General features: G+C 43.3%; 2 protein-coding genes across 2 annotated transcripts in view; both read left to right on the top strand.

Moving 5' to 3' along the window:
- Positions 1-5,858, top strand: part of LOC135440303 (transcription factor Zelda) — a 31,473-nt gene extending 25,615 nt beyond the window's left edge. The window contains 1 exon segment of the mRNA XM_064699398.1: positions 1,735-5,858. Coding sequence (XP_064555468.1) covers positions 1,735-4,603 — 2,869 coding nt within the window. The 3' untranslated portion in view covers positions 4,604-5,858.
- A 2,910-nt stretch (positions 5,859-8,768) lies between these two features.
- LOC135440310 (pyruvate dehydrogenase phosphatase regulatory subunit, mitochondrial) lies at positions 8,769-13,303 on the top strand. Its single transcript, XM_064699408.1, has 6 exons — positions 8,769-10,447; positions 10,507-10,804; positions 10,869-11,082; positions 11,981-12,134; positions 12,220-12,335; positions 12,405-13,303. The coding sequence occupies exons 1-6, from the start codon at positions 8,866-8,868 to the stop codon at positions 12,858-12,860; spliced, it is 2,820 nt and encodes a 939-aa protein (XP_064555478.1). The 5' UTR covers positions 8,769-8,865; the 3' UTR covers positions 12,861-13,303.
- Positions 13,304-23,610: the final 10,307 nt, after the last annotated feature.

Raw genomic sequence — 23,610 nt, 5'->3', positions numbered from 1 at the left:
GTTTTAGTCGTAGCAGTGCCTTAAAAGATAGTCGATCGCACAGTTTCCTTACATTTCTATATATTTATATTTTTCATTTGCTTTTTAATTTGTCCTGTGTACATTATGTTTGTTTCATCCAGTTGTCTTTGTTTTTTTTTTTTTGATTTCATTATTATTTTCGATTTTCAAATTTTTCATTTATATCCCGTTGTTGTTGTTGTGTGCCCTCTGCCCAGCACTTGGCCACGCCCAACTGCATGACTCACATGTATCTCATACGTATTTCGTAGTAGTTCAGATCACAGTCTATAAACCCAAAATGCGGGTTTATATGCATATATCTTTATCGTACATGGACAACACGCATAACGCACACACGACATATGCACCAGCATTAGGGGTAGTCATGCAATAGGGTGGCACATTACTTAAATATTCTATATAACACCATTTGCGACTGATTCGGCTTTTTAGTTTGATCGGTTCAGTTATAATACCCATGCATATCTAACACCATTCGGGCTTCTTGCCATGTGTACAGTAGCATTTGCCTATAAACAACAGGCTGTGGGAAAATATATAAATATATATTATTATTAAAAAGATGTATATGTATTAAGATTCAAAAATTAATACACATATACATATATTCATTCTGTTTTCATCCAAATAATAATTTATATATTATCTATGAGAGGAGTTTGACCATAAGCCATATTTGCCTATATATTTATAAATATATATATCATCCATAAAATACAATTAGGATTTTCATGCTCAAAAAATGTGTCTAAATTTTGAAACAAATTTGAAACCAGGAAGAAACATGAATTGCATTTCAAAGTTCATTAAAATTTAGATCATTTTAGATAAGTTTAACATTTCCATTGCTGCAAATATTCCTATACAAATATGTTATCAACTGACTGTCAGTTGTTATCTCAGATAATATGAATAGAAAGAGAGAGGTAACATTAATGAGCTTTCATTGGGTTTCTTAGTAAAATGAAAAGCTATACTATTTAGTCTCTTGATAGGGTTGGAATAAGTTACAGATTTGCAGTTAGTAGTTGGTTTCTGATCTACTTGATCTGCTTTCTACAACTTGTAGCAGTTACTTCCATTAGTTGCCAATAGAAAAGTAAGAGCTGATCGTTTCGTAATGAAAATATTTTACATAAAACATAAGCACGTCTTTTTTTTTTTATATATATATTTATATAATTAACGCATTAAGTATTAGGTTTCTAAGTTAATAAAGATCAAAAAAAAATTATGTCTTTATGTGGCGACATGTTCCATAGGTAAATATTCAGTCATAGAGGGAGTAGCTCTAATTAAAGGCGAAATTTAAGTGCACCTCATTTTGATTGTAGAAAAAGAGCTTAGAGGGAGAAGTAGAACAGATCTTATAAATTTGCACTAGGCTAGATCGCCGCAGTTCAGAGGATTTTTAACATAAATGTTATAGAAAAAAGTGAGAATAATAGACTGGGATAAAGTTTAAAAGAAAGTTGTATAAATATATTTATTTTTTTATGCGTTAGCTCATTGTAAATATACATATATATATTATGAATTTTGTATATTAAGTTGAAAAAAAGCAATATCATCGCTGTTCATGTGCCTGACTACCCCTAATGTTGCTGCAACTAGTTAACGTTTTAGCCTACACACTAGCAACTGTTGCAATTGGCCTGCCATTAACAGCAAATTACTCACATATATATGTTTACCGTTATGTGTTCACAGATCGGGCCACCATACGCTGGGTCGCCTGCCGTCGCACCACCAACAGTCGGCGTCGTATCTGCCCGGCCCGAACAATGGCAAATACGCGACGCTCAGCAAGCAGTGTAAGACGCTCGAATCGAACGACTTCTACTGAGATTCGCTTGCCTGCAGCACGTATGCAGGCAATAGCAACAACACGCAGCACAGCAGCAACATCAATCAGCAGCAGCAACAGCAGCAGCAGCAACAGCAGCAGCAGCAACAGCAGCAGCAGCAACAGCAGCAACAGTTGCAGCAGCAACAACAGCTGCAGCAGCAGCAACAGCAACATCATCACAGCAGCAGCAGCAGCAACACATTGAAGAACATATTCGCATCGGCAACGCTGCCCCGCTCGACGGGCAGCTCCATACGCTCCGTGCTGTCCGCCCAGACGGCGAATGCCATTTGCAAGTCGACGGGCAACGGCCTGGACGCGGCTGATGTACTGATCGACGATCGTGATCCGCGCGATGTCACCAACAACAGCTTCAATCGCTTCGATCCCAAGTACATCAGCATCGGGCCCAAGGCGGTGCGTGGCAACAACAATTTGAATATTGTGGCTGCCGCCACGGCCAATAGGTGCGCCACGCTGCGGCATGTCGGTCGCTATGGTGGCTCCCTGAAGGGCGCCTCGCCGTCGCCGAATTTGCGCAGCGCCAAGACGCCATCCATAGCGACAGTGTCCAAGGATTACTGCCAGCAGGCGGAGTGCATGCCGCAGGTCTATGCCGCCGGGTCGACGGACATGCTGGTGCCCAGCTCGACGACGCAGGTGGTGCAGCAGCAGCAGCAGCAACAGCCACCTCCACCACCATCGCAACAACAGCAGCAGCTGCAAATGCAGTTGGTGGTGCAGCAGGTGGCGCCACCACCGCCGCCGCCACAGCAGCAGCAGCAGCAGCAGCTGTTGCAGCCACAGCCCGCACCACCGCCACCACCCAAGCCAAAGATAGTCAACACCTTTACGGAAATACCCGGTACCACGGGCGTGGGCAGCTCCTATGCCAAGGAGCAGCAGCAGCTGCTGGCGCTGCAGCAGCAACAACAGCAGCAGCTGCTCGCCTTGCAACAGCTGCAACAGCAGCAGCAGCAGCAACAGCAACAGCAGCATCATCATCCACCGACCACACACATTCTGCCCCCCTCGGCTGTCTACAGCATTGAGAGCAGCAGCGTCTATCCGGCGACGGCGGCAGCAGCAGCGCAGCAGGTAGCACCAACGGCGGCGCCACGCGTGCAGCGCTCCCTAAACCCAGCCTCGATAGTCAATCAGCCGCTGCCGGAGATACCCGTGCAGTCGCCCACCGGCAACAGCGGCATGCCCGGCACACAGTCGAAGATCTCATCGCAGCCGCTGTGCGCCGCCACCTTGGGGCAGTATCGCTCGCTGCAGCGGCCACAAACAGCGGCACAGCAGAAGCTGCAGCTTGCCGCGCAGCAGCAGCAACAGCAGCAGCCGCCTTCGCTGCCGCCCAAGAATCGGCACAAGAACTCGCGGGATGTGAACAATGCGAATCATATGCAAACGTTGCCGCCCAAATCTGCGAGCCTGCGCCAGCAGCAAACCGCCAGCTTTGGCTATGAGCGCGACAGAGAGCGCGACCGCGACAGAGAGCGTGAGCGGGAGCGAGAGCGTGAAAGAGATCGCGAACGGGAGCGACCACGTCGCGCCGAAACGCTGGACAATGCGCGCAGCTACGCCGAACAGCAGCAATACGGAGCCCAGCCCCTGCTCAGCAGCATGAAGAAGCAGCACTCCTACGACAGCAGTACCTACCACCACCAGCAGCAGCAGCAGCAACAGCAGCAGCAGCAGCAGGCGGCCTACTTCCAGCGGCAGCACAACAACAACTATCATGGCACAGTTTCGAGCAGCGCCAGCAGCAAGCATCATCAGCAACAATTGCTGGTGGAGCAGCAGCAGGCGCTCTTCTATCGCTCGCTAAAGCGCAGCGGTGGAGGCGGCGGCGGCGGCGGCGGCGGCGGCGGCGGCGGCGGGGGCGGGGCTGCTGGTGTTGTGGCAGCGTCTGGCCATGCCAACAGCGATTTGTATTCTGTGACGGAATTGTAGGAGTGCGCCTGCTGCGGCGGCGGCGTTGATGTGCGGCGTGCCACGAACTGTTCGACGGGCACGAGCGCAGCATCAACGGCGCTGCACGCAGCGGCGGCGGCAGCCTCAGCCAGCACACAGACACAAACGCAGCAGCAGCAGCAGCAGCAGACGCAGCTCAGCCAGGCGCCCATACCGCTGCCGCCCAAAAAGCATCGCGCTCAGCAGCAGCAGCAGCAACAGCAGCAACAGCTGCCCTGCAATGCGAATCTGTGCGATGAGCACGAGTACGACGAGTACTGCCCGCAGCAATATGAGTCACAGCAGCAGCAGCCGCAGCAGCAGCAGCAGAGCACACGACATGGCAAACAGCAGCGCGCGGCCACCTTTGACCTGGCGGATGCGCGCGACTACGAGCTGAAGCGTCTGGGCAATCGACGCTCGCAGCAGCAGGCGGCCAGCAGCAAGCGCAATGGCGCAACATCAGCCAGCGACCAGCAACAGCAGCAGCAACAGCAGCAGCAGGGGCAGGGTCAGGGGCATCATCATCATCGCACACACGACCGGGAACGTTCACGCAGCGATCATCGCATTGCCAGCTATGCCTGCGAGGATGCAGCTGCGGCGGCTCTGTGCAGCGCCGGCTCCATGAGCCTGCTGGCAGCCAATGCCAGCGCACAGCAGCAGCAGCAGCAGCAGTCGCATCGCAGCCATCATCAGCAACAGCAGCAACAGCAACAGCAGCAACAGCAGCAGCAGCAGCAGCGACGGGAGAAAACATTCAAAGTATGATTTTTAGAGACGTCATAAAAATTGCCCAGCCCGCGACAAGTTGGCTACAAACACGACAACGACGACGGCGGCGGCGGCGTTGATGTTGCTGCTGTTGCAGCTAAGCGCAGGCGACGCACGCGCTGAACAGCAGCAACAACAACAACAACAACAACAGCAACGACGACGACGACGACGTTGGAGCCAGCCAGCGTTGCGGATTTTTCTAATAATAAGAAAATTGCAAACACAAACACACACACGCGAAATGAAAACCAAAATGTGAAACGATAAACGATAAATTGGCTAATTATATATGAGTCCAGAATGCACCTTTAACTTACGGCCCGCAACACCCCACCCCACCCCACTAAATCCTGCCAACCACGCCACTGAAATGTGTAAACGAAAATATTTGTAGCAATTTGTATTGCCAATTGGCGAAGTTCAATGAAAATCGATGCGAAAATTTGTTCAATTAAGTGAAAAGTGAAGGCAAGTTGCAGCACGTGCAACTTGCAACTAGACAAGCCGTGCCTCATGCAAATGCACACACACACACAACACACACACAACACACACACACACACACACACACACACAACCAACTCACACATACTTGTACATGCCGCGCTCCTGCCCCGCACACAATGCGCCGCTCTATTCGATTCTCATTCATATGTGTTACAGTTGCCAACTGCAGCAGTTGCAGCTGCAGCTGCTGCCCCATTTATCAATTGAAACATCAAATCAAACTTTTGCTCCGTGTTGTTGCCTATTGTTATATATAATTAACGAAAAATCCTTCTTTTTTTTTTGTTTAATATATTTATATATACATATATATACATATATTCATCTACATATATATTAACTATAATTAATCATCAATGTGTTTATATTTAAGTTTAGTGCAGCCTTGTTAAGTCCATCTAAGCTATAATTATTTATTTATGCAACTAAGCAAAGCCCGCCCCTCCCCCAGCTCCCTTCCACCCCTTTATCGACACACGCGCACACACACACACACACACACACACACACACACACACCTAGCCCTCAAACCCAAACAAATACCTGATTTATATTATAAATAATTTTACTACACCCTTTATTTTTTATTTAAAAAAACATTTTTTTTTTTTCAATTTGTTTATTATTTAAAAATCCGTTGCGAAAGCGCAAACAACAACAGCGAAAAGTTCGTAATTTTTGTGACGTCAGAAATCTAAAGAGAAGTAAACAAAAGCAAAACAAAGCACAAAACAACAACAACTGTAATTGTAATTCCATTTTTAAATGTTAAACAGCAGAAAAGCAAAACATAAAAAACATAAAAAAACATAAAAACAAAAATAAAAATAAATAACAAAATGAAAATAAACACTGCAAGCCATAGAAAACCAAGCAAAACACAAACTGTTTAACTATTTTACAATCTAGCAAAAACAAAATAACAACAAAAACAAAAACAAAAACAAATATATATATATATATATATATATATTATATACATTACATACATAAACATAACACATACATAGTATATGCAAAAACTTAATGAAATACGTATATGGATAATTATAATAATAATGCAATTATATATTATTAACGAATGTTCAGGTCAACAACTGCATTTAAAAACAAATTTGTTAGGCGTTATAGATATGCTCCTTTTATATACAAAAAAAAATAAAATAGAAGAAGATATATACGTATATACATATATATATACATATATACATACATACAAGCATACATACCATAACATACTTTACCACAAACTACAAAAGACGTTTGCATGGACAAATGCAACCCCAAATTAATGTACATTACATATTATTAAAAAACAAACACAAAAAACAAACACAAAAAACAAAAACCAAAATAAAATAAAAGTAAAAACAAAAAACAAAAGAGAACACAAATTTTAAATAACGAGCAAGAAGCATGGGAAATTTCTTAAGCACAGCCATATAACACGTATATATAGTTTAAATACATATATATATATATATATATATATATGCCACGCCCACTTAACACAGATATAGACAAATATAAATAATTGCAAAGAAAAATTGAAACTTTCTGCTGTGCAGATGCAAATAAACGAACAAATCAAATGAAGTACGCAATTTAAATACAAATACAAATAAACATTAACAAATTATGATTATTAACAAACAAGTTAAACATTTACTGAAATGTGAACAAAGGCAAATATTTTGCATTCATAAAGCCCGATCGATTCCATATACTTATCACGCGTTGTATATAGTTATAAGAAAAATGCTCCCAACTTTTAACGCTCCACTCTACAACTATCTCTCTCTCTCTCTCTCTCTCTCTCTCTCTCTCTCTCTCGCTCTCTCTCGCTCTCTCTCTCGCTCTTGCTCCACCTGTTTCTGTCTCGCACACAAAACGATTGATATACATACGTAGCGAAAACCTACATTCCACTAGAAAAACAAAAATATATTTGTATATTCCTCAAACTCTTTCATGTTCTGCCCTGCTTCAACCTCTGCCAAACAGTTGGTGGTCCCCATTTTCTCTCAGTGTAGTAGTCACAAAGTTGGTTGTTGCACACAAAAAATCGCTCAATATACAAAAGAATCAAATGATAAGCAAATAAAGAAGTTAACAAAACACCGTAAATTAGTTCAGTCGGCATTTGGCAACAATTATGCAATATTTATACACTTAACAGCCATTGTTACAGGCTGTTTACACTTGTATATATGTAGGTACGTTTACCGTTTAATCTTTATAAGTAGAGACAACTGCAACGGCAATTTAGATGCATATATACATATATATATATATACATATATTTATATATACTTACTATGAATATGTGTGTGGTTCATACATGTACTCTTTTTTTTGTTAGGGTGCCGCAAAAAAATAATGAAAAATAATGAAAAAGAAAAGGAAAAAAACTAATAAGAATTCAAGAAAATCTGTTTCAGAAAGTAGCGTAGTGTAGTGTTGTCTACCCTATAAGGCCAAAATAGTTTTTAGCACATCTAAGAAATTCAATATAGAAAATAGCAGAAAAAAAGAAAAGAAAGGAGAAGAGAAGAGAAGCAAACAAAATACCAAATAAACAAAAATGAGCATGAGCGAAATGCTCGGTTAGGCAGGTATTTACAATACGTATAGCATTTAAATATAAGGCAAACGATTAATGATATTAACAATGATGATAATTATTAACAAATAAATTGCAATTCAATGTAAAGAATGCATAGCGTATGTAATACAGCGGAATTAACAAAACAATACCCATAAGAAACGTTTAGCTAAGTATTAACAACAAACTAGCGCACTTTTTCTTAATAAGCAATTCAAATCGGGTGAAAAACCACAAAAAAGAAAATTGTTCAAAAAAAAAAAGTGAAAAGAAAAACAAAATACGAGTAACCCATACTTACAGTAAGCGAGAAGCAAGACGAATTTTAGAGTGCGCCGTTTTTTTAATTAAATTAAGATGTATTTTAATCATGGTTTTTTTTTTTTTTTTTAAAGGGTTTCTTTCTTTTTTATTTTTTTTTGGACAGCTGCGAATATACGATTAATACGATCAACACATGTACGTTTATTTATGTATGTTCCAAACTCCTGTTATACAACAATTTCAAAGCGAATTATATGAATTATTGTAATAACAATATAAGTCTGTACATTTGTTAACATTTCTAAGCTCGTAAGGTCTTAAGGAAAAAGACCCAGCGTACATCTATGTCGTCTATGTAGTAGTTGTAGTTAAACCAAATTACAATTATAAAACAGATCATATTAACAAAACAAAATCGTGTGAATTATACAGTAATGATTGATTGATTGATTGATTATGATAATTGTTGAAAGCAACTGCTTAAAATCAAAAAAAAAAAATAAATACAAAACAAAAATAATGAACGAAAACAAAAACCATAAAAATTAAAAACAAACAAATAATTATATAACAGTTGTGAACAAATTATATTTACATAGCGTATAAATAAATTGCATAACAATTGATTTAAAATAAAGCAAATGAGTCGTTTTAAGCCGCCAATTCCATTGGCCACTAAGTATCGATGCCAAATTGTACTCGATTATCGAAGAAATGCAAACGTAGTTGCGCCGGCCCTCGTATCAGCTGTTTGTGGCGGCGCGTCAATAAGTTATCGATACCTGCGGCTACAAATACTCCAATACGCTAAGCACGGGACAATAACAAGCCATAGAATTACCAATAGAAACGACAACAACGACAACTAAAGCCAGGAACAATGCAAAAGCTACTCCGTGGCGTTGCATGTTGCCAACATGCCGCCAACAGCGGAGTGAACGTTAACCAGTTGCATATACCACGTACGCAGCAGCTGGGCCGCCGCCTGCTGAGCACCGCGACTGGCCATGCATCAGATGCGGCCGATGAGCAGGTGTTGAGCAAGCGAAAATTTCAGCCACACGAAGCCGTCGATCCCAACGAGAAGCTGGCCGGTCAAGTGCCGGGACAGGCGCGTGTGGTCATCTGTGGTGGTGGCATAACTGGCGCCTCGGTGGCCTACCACCTAGGCCTGCAGGGCTGGGGCGGCGAGACGCTGCTAATCGAACAAGACGGCGTTGGCGGCGAGCTGCCCTGGAGTGCTTGCGGCCTGGCCGGTCGCTTCGAGCCCAGCTATACGGAACTGAAGCTATCGGAGTATTCAATTGATTTAATCAAGCGGCTGACAGAGCGAGGCTTGCCTACCGGCTGGCGGCAGGTTGGCAGTCTGAATCTGGCGCGCAGTTTTGATCGCATGACTTCCTTCCATCGCATGAAATCCCAGGCTGTGGCCTGGGGCATGAACTGTGAGATACTCACGCCGGAACAGTGCAAGCAGCACTGTTCACTGCTCTCGCTGGACGGCATCGAAGGTGGGCTCTGGATACCGGAGGATGGCGTCTGTGATCCGCACCTGGTCTGCCACGCATTCATCGATGAGGCCCGTCGCCTGGGCGTGCGCATTGTGGAGCACTGCGCCGTCAAGAAGATACACAGCGACCACGGCAAGGTGGCGCGCGTGGAGACTACCGGCGGCGATGTGAACTGCGAGTACTTTGTCAATTGCACCGGATTCTGGGCGCGCGAGGTGGGCACTTTGTCCAAGCCCGTGGTAAAGGTGCCGCTCAAGGCCGTCGAGCATCACTATCTGCACACAAAGCCCATCGACCAGTTGGATCCGTATACGCCGTTCGTGCGCGACTTCGACGGACGCATCTTCTTTCGCGAGTGCGAGGGCCACATCCTGGCTGGTGGCTACGAGCGCGAGGCGAAAATGGTCTACGAGGACGGCGTCATACCGCTTTCCCAGAAGGCGCGCCAATATCCGCCCGACTGGGATCACTTTCATGAGCTGCTCGACGAGCTGTTGCAGCGTGTACCCTCATTCCGTGAGGCGTCGCTGGATCGGCTGACGAACTCGCTGCAGGTGTTCTCGCCGGATTGCAAATGGATATTGGGCGAGGCGCCCGAGATACAAAACTACTATGTGGCCGCTGGCAACAAAACGATGGGCGTTTCCGCCTCCGGTGGCATTGGACGTGTGCTCACCGATCTCATTACGAAGGGATCTACGTATCTGGATCTGCACATATTGGACATCAGTCGATTTCTGGGACTGCACAACAACCGCAAGTTCTTGAGGGATCGGTGTAAGGAGGCGCCCGGCAAGCACTTTGAGATCAACTATCCCTTCGAAGAATTTCAAACTGGACGCAATCTGCGCATGTCGCCCATCTATCCGCAGCTCAAGGAAGCGGGCGCTGTCTTTGGCCAGTCCATGGGCTATGAGCGTCCCAATTATTTTGATTTGAATGACAAGCAAGGTGCCTATTCCAGTTCTCTCAATCATTTATGCACTAATCCTTTAACTTCTTGCCTTCAGATGAGTTCGGGCTGCCGCGGTTTCGCATCTCCCAGACGCGCACCTTTGGCAAACCACCCTGGTTCGATCACGTCGCCACGGAGTATCGAGCCTGTCGCGAACGCATCGGCATTGCCGACTATAGCTCCTTCACAAAGTACGACTTTTGGTCCAAGGGCAACGAGGTGGTCGATCTGCTGCAGTATCTCTGCTCCAATGATGTGGATGTCGCCGTTGGCTCCATTATACACACGGGCATGCAGAATCCCAATGGTGGCTATGAGAACGATTGCTCCCTGGCGCGTCTCTCCGAGCGGCAGTGAGTAAAGCAGCGAATCTCTTAATCTCCAGCAGCACGCATCCAAAATGCTCTCTTATTGCAGCTACATGATGATTGCTCCGACCATACAGCAGACGCGCTCCATGAGCTGGATACGCAAGCACATGCCAGATCATCTGCGCCCCAAGGTCAATGTGGCGGACGTGACCTCCATGTACACGGCCATATGTATACTGGGCCCATATTCTCGGATTTTGCTCTCGGAGCTAACCGACACAGATCTCTCAGCCAAGAGCTTCCCCTTCTTTACATATAAGGTAAGCGACTTAAGTTATTGCATTAAGAGGCCTCTCGTTCAATTACCTAGCTTCCCAAATGGATTTTAAATTTATAGACCAGCTTTTAATATTGTTCAGTTCAAAATTCCAAGTTGACATTTCGTGAACGGGGCTTTTAGCCCGGTTAAACATGTATGAATGGGTTTTCATATTTAAGTAAAATTCATTTTGAATGAATTTTCATATAGATTTGTGACAATCACTTTTAATCCGACAATTTGTCGTATGTGTTTTTAATCTACATTACAAATTTGTAATAGAAGTTTTTAATCAATTAACCAATCAATTACTAACATGGTAAGTCACTCAACTAACCAGTTGTAAGTCAGCAGCTGGACAACAAGACAGTCAACGATTCAAACAGATAGACAATCAACCCACCAATCAGTCATTCAGTCAATAACTCGATCGGTCAAGTCATAAATCAATCAATGATTCAAACAATTAGCTAAATAATAATTATGTCAATCAGTGAGTCATTCAATTAATAAGCTGGACTATCAGTAAATCAAATTCTACCACCAATATCAATCAGTCAACCGAACAGTCTACCAATCAATCAGATGGATAATAAGCCAGTCTCCAGGTCATTCAATCAACTTAGCTGGATAACGTCCTAGTCGTCTAGTTAATCATTCAATCAATCGTCTCTGTAAATCAGTCAGTCATTCAGTCTGTCATTCAATCTGACAACTGGACAATCAGTGTGTCAACCATTGAGTCAATAGGTCAGCCAACCCATCAATCATCCAATCAATCAGCTGCACAACCATTCAATCTCACAAGTTGGCCGTCAATCAATCAATCACTCCACACAAATACCTTTAATGGATTTCTGTTAAGCTCTGCCTTACTCTCAAGCGCTTCCCTTAAACAGGAACTCGATGTGGGCCTAGCTGATGGCATACGCGTCCTGAACATCACGCACACTGGCGAACTGGGCTATGTGCTGTATATACCCAACGAGTACGCGCTGCATGTGTACTCACGACTGCACAAGGCGGGTCAAAAGTACCAAATACAGCATGCAGGTGAGTTCCCAAAAAGAAGCAAAGGATGCACACAGAAATCCTCTGAAGCTCACATGGATTCACTGCAACACTTGGCCACACACAGGTTACTATGCGACGAGGGCGCTGCGCATTGAGAAGTTTTACGCGTTCTGGGGTCAGGATTTGGATACGTTCACAACGCCATTGGAGTGCGGACGCAGCTGGCGTGTCAAGTTCAACGTAAGTGGAGGCGAGCTCTCAGTTGGAGTAGGAGGATTGTATTAATCCGTTTTGCTTGTGCTGCCACAGAAACCGATTGATTTTATTGGACGCAAAGCGCTGCTGATGCAGCGGGAGGAGGGCGTGAAGCGAATGTATGTGCAGCTGCTGCTCAACGATCATGATCACGAGGTGGACATGTGGTGCTGGGGCGGCGAGCCCATTTATCGGGATGGCGTCTATGTGGGCATGACGACAACAACCGGATATGGTTATACTTTCGAGAAGCAGGTCTGCTTGGGCTTTGTGCGCAACATTGATGCGCAGGGCCAAGAGCTGGCCGTGAGCAACGAGTACGTGCTGTCCGGGCACTACGAGGTGGAGGTGGCCGGCGTGCGGTTCGAGGCCAAGGTGAATCTGCACTCGCCCAACCTGCCCACCAAGTTCCCGGATCGCGAACGCGAGGCCTACCATGCGACGCGCGACAAACCCGACCAGGCAGATCTGCTCTCGTTCAGCTCAAATCTGACGGAGACGCGCCACTGAGCCCCACCGGCCTCTCCCCACCACCATCCTATCCCAAATCTGTGCCCGTTCTCCATTCTTTTATATTTGATATACAGCCAAGCGAAAATGTTCGTCGCATTTCGTTCGCTCGTTCGTCTCACTTCGAGTCTCAATTGCAACGCGATATTAGTTTATATTATCATTATATAGTAATATAATATTATATATATGGAGAAAGATCGGCGAATGAGCGAATGAGAGAGCCGAGGCGTGCCAGAGTGAGAGATGCGATATTAGTTTAGGTTTTTGCTCAAAGAGGCTGCGCCTCTGCCCCGCAGAGCGCAGCGAAAAGTTGCGTGTTATCGATATTGCCTATCGATATATTTATCGCAGTTGATATGTTATTATTGTTGATTTTCGTTTCGTTTTGCCGTGTCAATTACATTTTGAATATTTTCTATTAAATTATTGGATCAATCAAACTATTGCAATATGCGCTGCCAGCACAGTAAATTTCGCTTCAAGCAATACGAGCACAACGAAATATATTTAAAAAAATTGCCGTTGAGTTTTCAAATCTTCCTAAACTACTTGAAAGCTTGCTATTCAAATTAACGCACATTGTTCTATCTGTGTGTGTGTGTGTGTGTGTGTGTGTGTGAAATGCTCATATTTTTTTACAAAAAAAACTAAAAATATTTTAGCTAAGAATTTCAGTTCTTGCCAATTTTTATATTATAGTAAAAAAAAAGCTTTGCCTTATATAAAAGTAAGTTTTTACTGTACATTGGGCAATCTTTTACACACACACACACACACACACACACACACGTATGCAGACACAAGCAATTAACTAACATACTTGGATATTTATACGCATTTTTTGTGTACTAACGTTGAACTTTATATACAATATATACATATGTATATATGTACACTGATGGCAAAAATAATAGTCACGAATTGTTTTTTGTTTTTTTTTTTCAATATTATTAATTGAATAATTATTCTGATAATTAATATAAGAATGTGGCTTGCCATTTCTATTGTTTTGGCCATCAGTGTGTATATATGAATATATACATACATATATTTATATACAAAAAACAAATAAAAGAACAGTTTATATTAAATGATTGACTAACATTTTGGCTTGGCTATAAGTAAGTGCCCGTGCCCACAGGCTGTGGCAAGTGTAATGCGCCTAATGCGGCTTGTGCTGCACAACTTTGCGTTGGCCAAAACTACAAACTTGGCCAGCAAGCTGGCAACAATGGCAACTTGTGAAAGGGGGTGTGCGGGTGTGGCAAGTGTGTGTGTGTGTGTGTGTGTGTGTGTGTGTGTGTGAGTTGGATCAGCTGACGCAGCTGTTGGGCAATATGCAAAAACTTTCGGCCCCTTCGCAAGTGGGTGTGGCCAGATTTGCATGAACTTAGTTGGCAATTGTTTCAGTTGTTGTTGTTGTTGTTGTGTTTAGCCAAGAAATTCAGGCGTGTGCTAATGCGCAGCAAACTCGTTGCCAAAGATTTTTGCACATGTTTTGGGCCAAGCAGAAGTTTTCGGCTGGCAAAACTAACCAACAACAACAACAACAACAACAGCAACGAGAAACAAGCTAACAAAACGTACAAACTGCTACTGGTCCTCATCAACAACAACAGCAACAACAACAACAACAACAAAAACAACAACAATATTATCAACATGATTGTTGTTGTGGTTGTTGTCGTTGTTACTTGGTTGTTCGGTTGTCCTAGGGGCACTTTTGGCCACGCTCGGCTGGGCTCTCTCGGCCCGGCTAACTGCCTGCCTTTCTGCCTGCCTGCCAGCCTGACTGACTGGCCAACTGTTGGCTCTGTGTAGGATTACAAACTATCTTTTTGTTAGTAATTAGCTGCACACGATAAACGTGACATTATTATTGTTGCCCAGTTGTTGTGCAAAAGTTTGCGGCCTCCGCTTCGGTTTGCAGCAGCAACAGTCACAGCCACCCCCTGCTTCTGCCTTCTTGCCTTTACATACCCTGTATGCATTAAATATGATTTAAAAGGCAGTGCACACCCACACACACACACATAATATATACATATGTACCCGATCAGGATCTGTCTTTCCACATATGTACGTGAGTCGATCAAGGCCCGAGACATTCTATATAGTTTAATACAAGTTTGTTCCACTTTTATCGATAATTATCGATTTTCGCCTGTTGAATGGTCTAGTTTATATATAGCAGCTGAAAGTCACAAGTTTGTGTGTTGTAGACTTGTGTGTATCATATGTAGATCAAATTTCTTTTGCACTTCCCATCATTTTTTTGTGCCCCAATAATCGAAAAGTATCGAGTTGCCTGAGCCCCAGAAGCCCAATAAGTATCAATCGTTTCTAAGTGCGCCAAAAATCGATAAGTATCGATCAGTTCTGTGTGCCCCTAAAAGTCGATAAGCATCGATCAGTTCTTTGTGCCCATTAATGTCGATGAGTATCGATCAGTTATCCGTGCCCCTAAAAATCGATAGGTATCGGTTACTTTGCACTCCTTAGAAACGATATCTAATGATCAGTTCCTTGTATCACTTAATAATCTATAAGTATTGATTAGTTCTTTGTGCCTCTAGAATTCAATAAGCATCGATTACTTCTGCGCGATTCTTAAAATCGATAAGTATCGATTTTAAATTGCCGTTTCTGAGCAGAGCTCGGCAATTATAATCTTTCTAATAACTCCATATTTCCAAAATCCAAAAGCGCATCTGTCAAACTTGCGAGGCGTATCAGAATCTTTTGTAGGGTATCTGCCAGTCGCATATCTTAGACTAGATCACTCATACTTGTTTGTTGCTTGATTTGTTGCAAGGCATATTTGAATTTTGTGGCAGTTGTTGTGGCTGCTGCGGCTGCTGCTGCTCAACAAAGTTTTGACCGTTTTACAAATGAGACTTTTGTTAAATCAAAAATTCAAGTGGCAATGCCGCACTCGGTGGCGCCACACAGTCAGTCAGCCGGTCTGTCAGTCAGTCAGTCTGTCCGACTGGCGAGTCCACGAAATTATCAATTTCTGCAACTGGCCACATCACAATCACAGCGCACATCCTTATGGCCACGTTCCCATCCGCATTCGCGTCTCTTGTCCCAGTCCCAGTCCCAGACCCAGACCCAGCCGCAGCTCCGTCTCCGTCTGCGTCTCCTTCTGTTTTCCATTGGGGGTTTCATCATGTTTTGTAATTTATGCCCATTTATTGTGCGGTTTTCTACCGCATCTCGTCTTGTGGTTGACCAGTTGAACATGGATGCTAGATGCTGCCCTGGCTCTGGCTCTGGCTCTGGCTTGGGCTCCGGCTCCGGCTCCTGGAACTGTAGCTGGAGCAATCAACAAATTTGCATATGACTGGCCAACCAAAGGCAAGCTGGGCATGGACCATGGCTAAGGTCAATTTGCGGCCAGCTGCTGGCTTTCAAAATGTATCTTAAACAAAAGTTCGAGTTAGTTATTGCCCAGAGAAGGCCTCTCCCGGGCCATTGGTTCGTCCAGCGTGAAGAAGGTGGCGAATGTGTTGAGCGCCAGCGACGTCCCCTAGTTTACGGTAGCTGAAATTTATTGCCATTTAGAACACAAATCGGATTTTAGATAAATGCAATTCAGCACTTTTTTATGCCGCTTGGCAAATTTATTAACTGGGATTAACCCAAGTTTTTTTTTTAAACAAATATTTTCTTATGCTTTCTTTTTTTTTTAAAGAAATCTTTTGTTCAACTAGAAACGTTTGCCATTTAAAATTCGACTTCCAATTGCATGTGTAGGTTTTTTCTTAAATTAATAATAAGTAAAGCTAAAACAGACAAATTTTTCAAATATTTTCAATTAAAAGTTTGCATCTGTTGATAATGTTAAAGATATATTTAAAACATCAAGAAATGTGCCTAAAAAGATGAAATCTGTTATTTAATAAATACTATTTTCGAATACGTTTAAAATGTGTGTAGTATTTGAATAAAATGCTTCGATTTTTGCATATTTAAATCAATTTTGAATTATTTGAAATCCAAAATAAGGAGCTCAGTTTGATTAGTAAGTGTCGAGTTTGTTTAACATAAGTATATTGATAAACAAAAAAGTTGTCCATACACGAATCTACTTTTCGAGTGATTTTTTCCTATGGCAGCCAAATGATATAGTGCTCCGATCCGAGCCCTACATGCTCAAGGTTTGAAGACTATATCATATAGACGGCTATATCGGCTGTTGATGCTGATCAAGAATATATATATATATATATACTTTATGGGCTCGGAGATATCTCCTTCTCTTCTCGGCTTGAAAAACCTTGTATCAAATGGTTTATAACATTTGCTATATAGAATACTAAGGTATTTCTGTACAAAAAGATACGACATCGAGGAAATTAGAGTATTTTGCAAATTCAAATGATATATGATATGATATTATATATGACACAAATGTTATATATACGCAAAGGTGCTATTAAATCTGATAGATAGAAGGGAAATGATACAAATCGAATTAGGGAGCTGCAAATTGTATATTTCCAAACAGTATTTTTAAAATACCAGTTCAAAATGCTTTGCAGAGGCTATGATTGGGTGAAAGCGAGTCTTGAGCGGTGGGCTGACTAGTCAACTAAATCTACCTGTCCCTACTAGACTAATACGTATTTTTAATTAATATCTATGCCTTGCATGAACCGTTCCGGGTTCCCTGTGATGATTTCAACATGCATTACAGGGTATATTTGCTCGGAGTCTTCTCTCCTCGTATAAGGTCGTCTATTCTAAACTATTTGGCAAGTAGATAGTCTAAGTATTTTAGTCTTAGTTTATGTTCGTTTTTATACTTCGCGACTCGTGTCGGAGGTGGGATGCAGCACATTGGATTGGGAAAAAAGCTTAATTGCTTATAATTCTTAACTGGTTCTTGCCAAATAGCAAAATGGGAGCCGTGTTTATATCAAAAAGTGCTTTCTGTGTGCAGATTGTGCAATTGCAGCCGAAATGTGCTTAAATAAATAGAAATTGTCTCGAATTGTGAACACGAGCAGGCGCTTCAAATACAGTGCAACTCGAGAGGCAACATTGCCCACATTGAATTATTTATTTAGATGGTATCGAATGTTGACATAAAATTAACAAAAGCTCGAGTGGAGTACGAATATGCCGCATACAAATAAGATTTGTTTTAACGGGATAATCATTTCAAATCTCTTGCTCCCCTCCCCTCCCCCTGCACCCCATCGCCGCATCCAACTGCACACACTCTGCCAGTAGGGCTCGCACCGTAGCCAAACAAAAGTAATGCGCCTCATTAGAGGTTAAGCTGTGGGCGGGGTCCAAGTCGTGTGTCTGACCGAGCCGCTGGCTCGCCTTGGGCATTTGCTACCATCTCGCCCTTTCCCAGTGCCCAATCCCACATTCACCAACACCACCACCACCACCACCACCACCACCCCCACCTTCATGCGCGTCCGGCACTGCCAATACCAAAAGCCGTAGCCCGATTCGGTGCTCAGTTCCTACCGTTTGGCCATTTGTTTGTTTGCCTAATTTTCCACGTTGATTTTCTAGCCGCAAAACAAATGAAACGTTCGCTGCATATTAAGCATCTAATTTAATTTGCGAGAGACCAGCACGAAAAAAAAAACAATTGAAACCGATAAGAAAACGCGCATAGCTGCTGCTCGACTAGCGGATACCCTGTAGGCAGCTACAGACTGCATTCACAAATATCTATGTGAGCTGTAGGCATTTTCTTTAATCTGTAAAGAAAGTGCTTGCATTGGTAATACCCTCATATCTCAGCAGGCAGATACCCTGTAACCAAGTCTAAGTTGCACTTCGAAGCATTCAACTGCTTCTTCTAGTCGAGAAAGCGCTTCAATTGGAAAGAGAAATTGATTTTAAAATTAAATAAAATAAAATATTTATACTTCAAATAAGCCCAAAAAGTTGTCGAAGAAGATTCCAAATTTCGTGTTCAACAAAAGTTCTTCGAATATAATTTTCGCTCTCAGACTTAGACATGTGAGCCTCAGCTGTATTTGGCTTCCCTATAAACTGCCTGCTGTCTGTAACTTGGACTCGTATAGAGCTATACGACCCTTTGTATAGCTACAGGGTATTAAGAATAGGGGGGAAAAAAAGAGCTTAAAACCGTTAGATATCAACCCCTGAGAGCAACCGCAAGGGGTGCACGCGTTTGAGTTGGTTTCGCTTCGCTTCGGATTCGGGTTCGGGTTCGGTTTCGGTTACGTTTCAGCTTTGGGCAACGGATTTTTGGGTTTTGTCGGGCTTACGGGTTTGGGGTTTTGGTTAAATGCTTCATAATGAAAAGCTGTGATAACTTGTCTTGTGGCTTTGATTTGGCCGTATGCTTTTTCAAGTGGTTGATTGTCTGTCAATATGCCGCCAGGGTGGGGGTTGCGACAAGTCCTATGGACTGGTAATATCTTAGCTACATGGCGGCCAGGAGCTGGGCCAGGGCCAGGGGCTGCGATTGGGGTTGGGGTTGGGGCTGGGGTATGTGATTAGGACTGGGAGTAGCGGCTTACAATTGCCAAATTACGCACGTTCGTTGCGGCCGTGCTAAGCCTTTGATTGCCAAACGGTGACCGACTCAAACCACAAGCCCAAAGACAACCCCAGCTTTGGCTTCATAACCAACACAAACTCCAAAGTGTTTTCTAGCCGGGCCGCATTTCGCTTTGATTGCCAAACAGGGCAGGCGCCGACTTGAAGCTAAACCCTGAAGCAAGTCCTAACCCTAATCGTAAGTCATAGCTACCCTGTATGCAGCTGACAGTAGAGGGCATTCACAACACCAGACAGAGTATGTGCATGTGTGCTTGACCAGGATGACGACGCAGACAAAGATCTAGCCGGCCGTCTAGCCTAGTAACTAGTAACAACGATATAAAGTTCTGTTCAAAAGTGTATATTCGCAATAGCTCGGGAATTATGGGAATTATTAACGCCATATTTGGTATGTCGGTTCTTGTTTAGCATAGGCAGATTACAATTATTTTACATTTTGGCTACTAGTTCCATTGCGCCCCGAAACTGAAATAAACCCAGGTTTTAAAGCTAGAGCCTTGCGCTTTGGTTTGTGCACATATTCGGGTATCATATTCGAGATCTACAAATTTCAGTACGATCGCATTATAAATGCCAGAGTTATGCAGGAAGACATTTGACAAAGTGTGGGGCAATAAGCAGAAGAAGAGATAGGAGTGTGTGTGCTTAGCTGGATACAGGGTATCCTCTAGCCAGAGCACGGCTCAATTTGCTTATGTGACTTTTATGTGCACTCAAAGCAAATTGCATTTCAATTCGCGTGATGTTGCGCCCCCTGCCAGAAAATAGCCCCCACCCTAGACCGAGACCCACAACCTCCACCTTAGCCGTAATGCGGCGACAAAGTCAAAGCTACTCCCAAAAATTTGTGTGTTTTTATTGAAATTTGTTGTTGTTGTTTTTGTTTTTTTTTTTGTTCGGTTGCGGCTGAAGGATTTGCATGCGACGAGTTTTGTCGCTGTTGCCGTGATTTATGCGCGAGGTGGTTGCCGCGGTGGGCGGTTGGGTGGTTGGGTGCTCGGTTGCTTTGTTGGCTCAATGAATAGTCGAAAAAATAAAACGCGTTGTTGGCAGCCAAAAAGGCAACAGCCAGTCGCAGGCGTCAACAGGATGCGTCGCAGCTTCTGCGCCTGCTGCCAGCGACAGGGGATGAAGCTGTTGACAGGGACAGGAGCAGGAGCAGGAGCAGGAGCAGGGACAGGCGCAGGAGGAGCAGGGAGGTGGGGCGGAGCGGCAGCGGCAGCGTAAGCTTTGCAGCAGTTGGCTGTCATTGGCAGCGACGGCTGTCACTCCGTCGGCCGCAGTCGACGCACAAATTTGCTGCTCGACACAATTGAAACAGGCAAAAATGAAAAACATTTTTATTTCGTTTTTATGGCTTTTGGAAATTAAATTGTTGTCCCTTTGCCGCGCATGCAAAATTAACTAAATGCGCGGAGGAAGCTCTCGACTGCTGCAGATTTGCATAGTCATTGCCGCAGCGAGAAGGTGTGACCTGTCGCCCCTCTGTGTCTGCGTGTGTGTGCGCGTGTGTGCGTGTGTGTGCGCGTGTGTGTTTGCAACTGTTGTCACTTTTGTTGCCTCTGCTGTTGCTGTTGCTGCTGTTGCTGTTGCTGCTGAAAAGCCACCCGCTGTGGAGTCGGCCGGAGGCATTTTGTTTAACATTTGATTGTGGTTAAGATTACACGCAGCAGGCATCAAGCTATAAACAAACAATGGGTGTGGGTGAGTGCAGGGGGTGGCGGGCGGCACGCTGGCAGGGGAGTGGGAAGCGGGAAGCGGGGGCTGCGGGAAGCTGATCACAGCCAGCAGCAGCTGTCGACAGTGTCAAGAGCTGCTTAATTGTGATATGACCAAAGGGATTTTGATATCAAAAAAGTTAAGCTCATCATTAAAGCACTTGTGGAAAACTTTCGCTTCAGAGCGAGGTATTTAAAAAGTCCTGAAATCAAAGGACGAGCACGAAGGTAATCTAGCTCAAATCGGCTCCAGATAACATTACTCTGTATTCAAGCCAACTTTTGATTAGCTTGACTTCTAAACATAATATATGTATTTTATTTTCTTGAATGTGTTAATATTTATGTGCCAAAAAGTAATTATATCATAATTCAGTTTATCAATTCTTTAAGTAATAATAATAAATTGTTTAATTATAATTTTATAATATGCCATTGAAAATGGGTAAAAGGGGTATAATGTATTTGCGCAAATGTATGTAACAGGCAGAAGGAAGCATCTCCGACATAAATTATATATATTCTTGATCAGCATCAATAGCCGAGTCGATCTGGCCATGTCCGTCTGTCTGTCTGTCCGTCCGTCCGTCTGTCCGTATGTATGAACACAAGAATCTCAGAACCTATAAGAGCTAGAGACTTGAAATTTTCAGCTATAGGTCCTCCGATATTCGATAACTTGCCCGTTTCCAAGTAATCGATAAAAATCGATATCGAAATCCTGTTTTTTTCAGCAATTTTGGTAAAAAATATGAGCTAGAATACCCAAACTTGAAATGTAGCTTCTAGAGTAGTATATATATATATCAAGTATCTTTCATTTTATACCTATCGCTTGTTGAAAGAAGAAGAGGGCTCAGGGTATCCCCTAGTCGGCAGCTCCCGACTAGAACCTCTTACTTGTTAATTTTATTATGACTAAGTAAGCCAACTAAGTTAACTAAGTTTATTCAGGCTTATTGTCTGCGAGTATTACACGACTTTCTCGAGGGTCTAGTTTTTGACATGGCTTTTCTATTTATTTTCACGCTCTGGCCAATTAATTTCTATCCTATCCCAAATACCTCGTCCCAAATAACATTTCACATAGATATTCGAATATGATTTTAAAGCTAATCGCATGATATTACAACTTTTGCTCCTTGACCCCTTTTTTTTCTCGAAAAGCGTGAAACATATGTCAATTGGATTTTCATAAGCATTCAATATCAATAGTCTTATAGAGGTTTTTGTGTTGTGTTGTGTCCGCCCGAGATATGCCCAAATATCAAAGAAAAGTCTTCTCCTTTGAAAAACCGATTCATTTTGGTTCATTTTCGACTGCATTTTGACTTTTTGAATGCGAATCGATAGTCCTGATTTGTCCAAGTCTTCGATGGTCGTTTTTTCGAAAATCGGAGTTTATTTATTCGAAATTGGCTCTTTGTTCATGGCTTGTTCTCTATATTAATTTGTCATCGAAATCTGGCAACATTATAATTGTGTTTAGGTTTTGTCCGATTTGCTTTAAACATATATTTAAAGCTCTACATGAGAACTTATTGAATACGTGCTTCAGCGATTTGGAAAATTTCGCCTGCAACAGTGGAAAAAAGGCGGAAAACGGTTGTATGAAAGTTTTTTGTTTACCGTCCGATCGGTTTCAAACTCATTTTCAAAGATCTCTGAGAGAATTTTATTTTAAACGTAGCACGGGCAATGCCGGGGTATACCCGCTAATGCATATACATATATAAACTTAATTATTTGTATTTATTTATTATAACACATCCATTAGCTAACTAAACACTAAACTAATCACTTTTTGAACACTTTTGTTGTATATTCAAAAATCGCCTTTGAACCCCTCTTAAACCCCTCTTGAACTCACATTTGACACCACATTTGGAAAGCAGCTTTTCCAACAACAATTGTTGTTTGCTTAAATAAAGTTAAAAAGTTTTAAATTAAGTACAAGCACGCTTGGCGTGGCTTACCTTGTAAGCCGTCCAGGGGCGAGCTCTATAAAATATTCAATTTAATGCCAAAGCCAAAATCTTGAACTGAAATCTAAAGTTTAAATTTTGCAGCCGAAGCCGAAACCAATTTGCAATTTGATCTTATCGAGAACTTCTATTGCGACCGTGGGTCACTGCTGGTGTATGCGAGAGGGGGCGGTGGGAGGAGGCGGTGTGTTAGAGGGGAGGCCTGTCGAGGGGAGGGGGGGCCAGTTGTTCGGGTGTTTGGGGCGCGGGCGGCGTGTGTCCGGCTTAAGTCCCGCATAAAAAACTTAACTGGCAGCAATCAATCGATTAAAAAGTTGCACAATTTTTAACAGAGATTTGCTGGGGAACCCGCCTCCGCCTCCGCACCGCACCGCCCCAGCCCAGTCCACCCAGTCCTGCCATGCACGACCGCAGTGCGGCCCATCGAAGGGCGCAAAGGACGCCCCAGGGACCCGCAGCTGAATGAACTCTCCTCTCCCC

The sequence above is a fragment of the Drosophila montana genome, unplaced genomic scaffold, assembly GCF_035044405.1.
Source record: "Drosophila montana isolate Dmon_TW-CO22-7 unplaced genomic scaffold, ASM3504440v1 contig_920_1, whole genome shotgun sequence".
Lineage (NCBI taxonomy): Eukaryota > Metazoa > Arthropoda > Insecta > Diptera > Drosophilidae > Drosophila > Drosophila montana.
The sequence above is the reverse complement of the archived record's forward strand: the minus strand, read 5'-3'. Positions and strand labels throughout refer to the sequence as shown.

Coding starts and splice junctions, on each gene's coding strand:
- LOC135440310 (XM_064699408.1), top strand. CDS start 8,866: ATGCAAAAGCTACTCCGTGGCGTTGCATGTTGCCAACATGCCGCCAAC. Junction 10,805..10,868: donor GCGCGTCTCTCCGAGCGGCA/GTGAGTAAAGCA, acceptor CTCTTATTGCAG/CTACATGATGATTGCTCCGA. Junction 11,083..11,980: donor TCCCCTTCTTTACATATAAG/GTAAGCGACTTA, acceptor TCCCTTAAACAG/GAACTCGATGTGGGCCTAGC.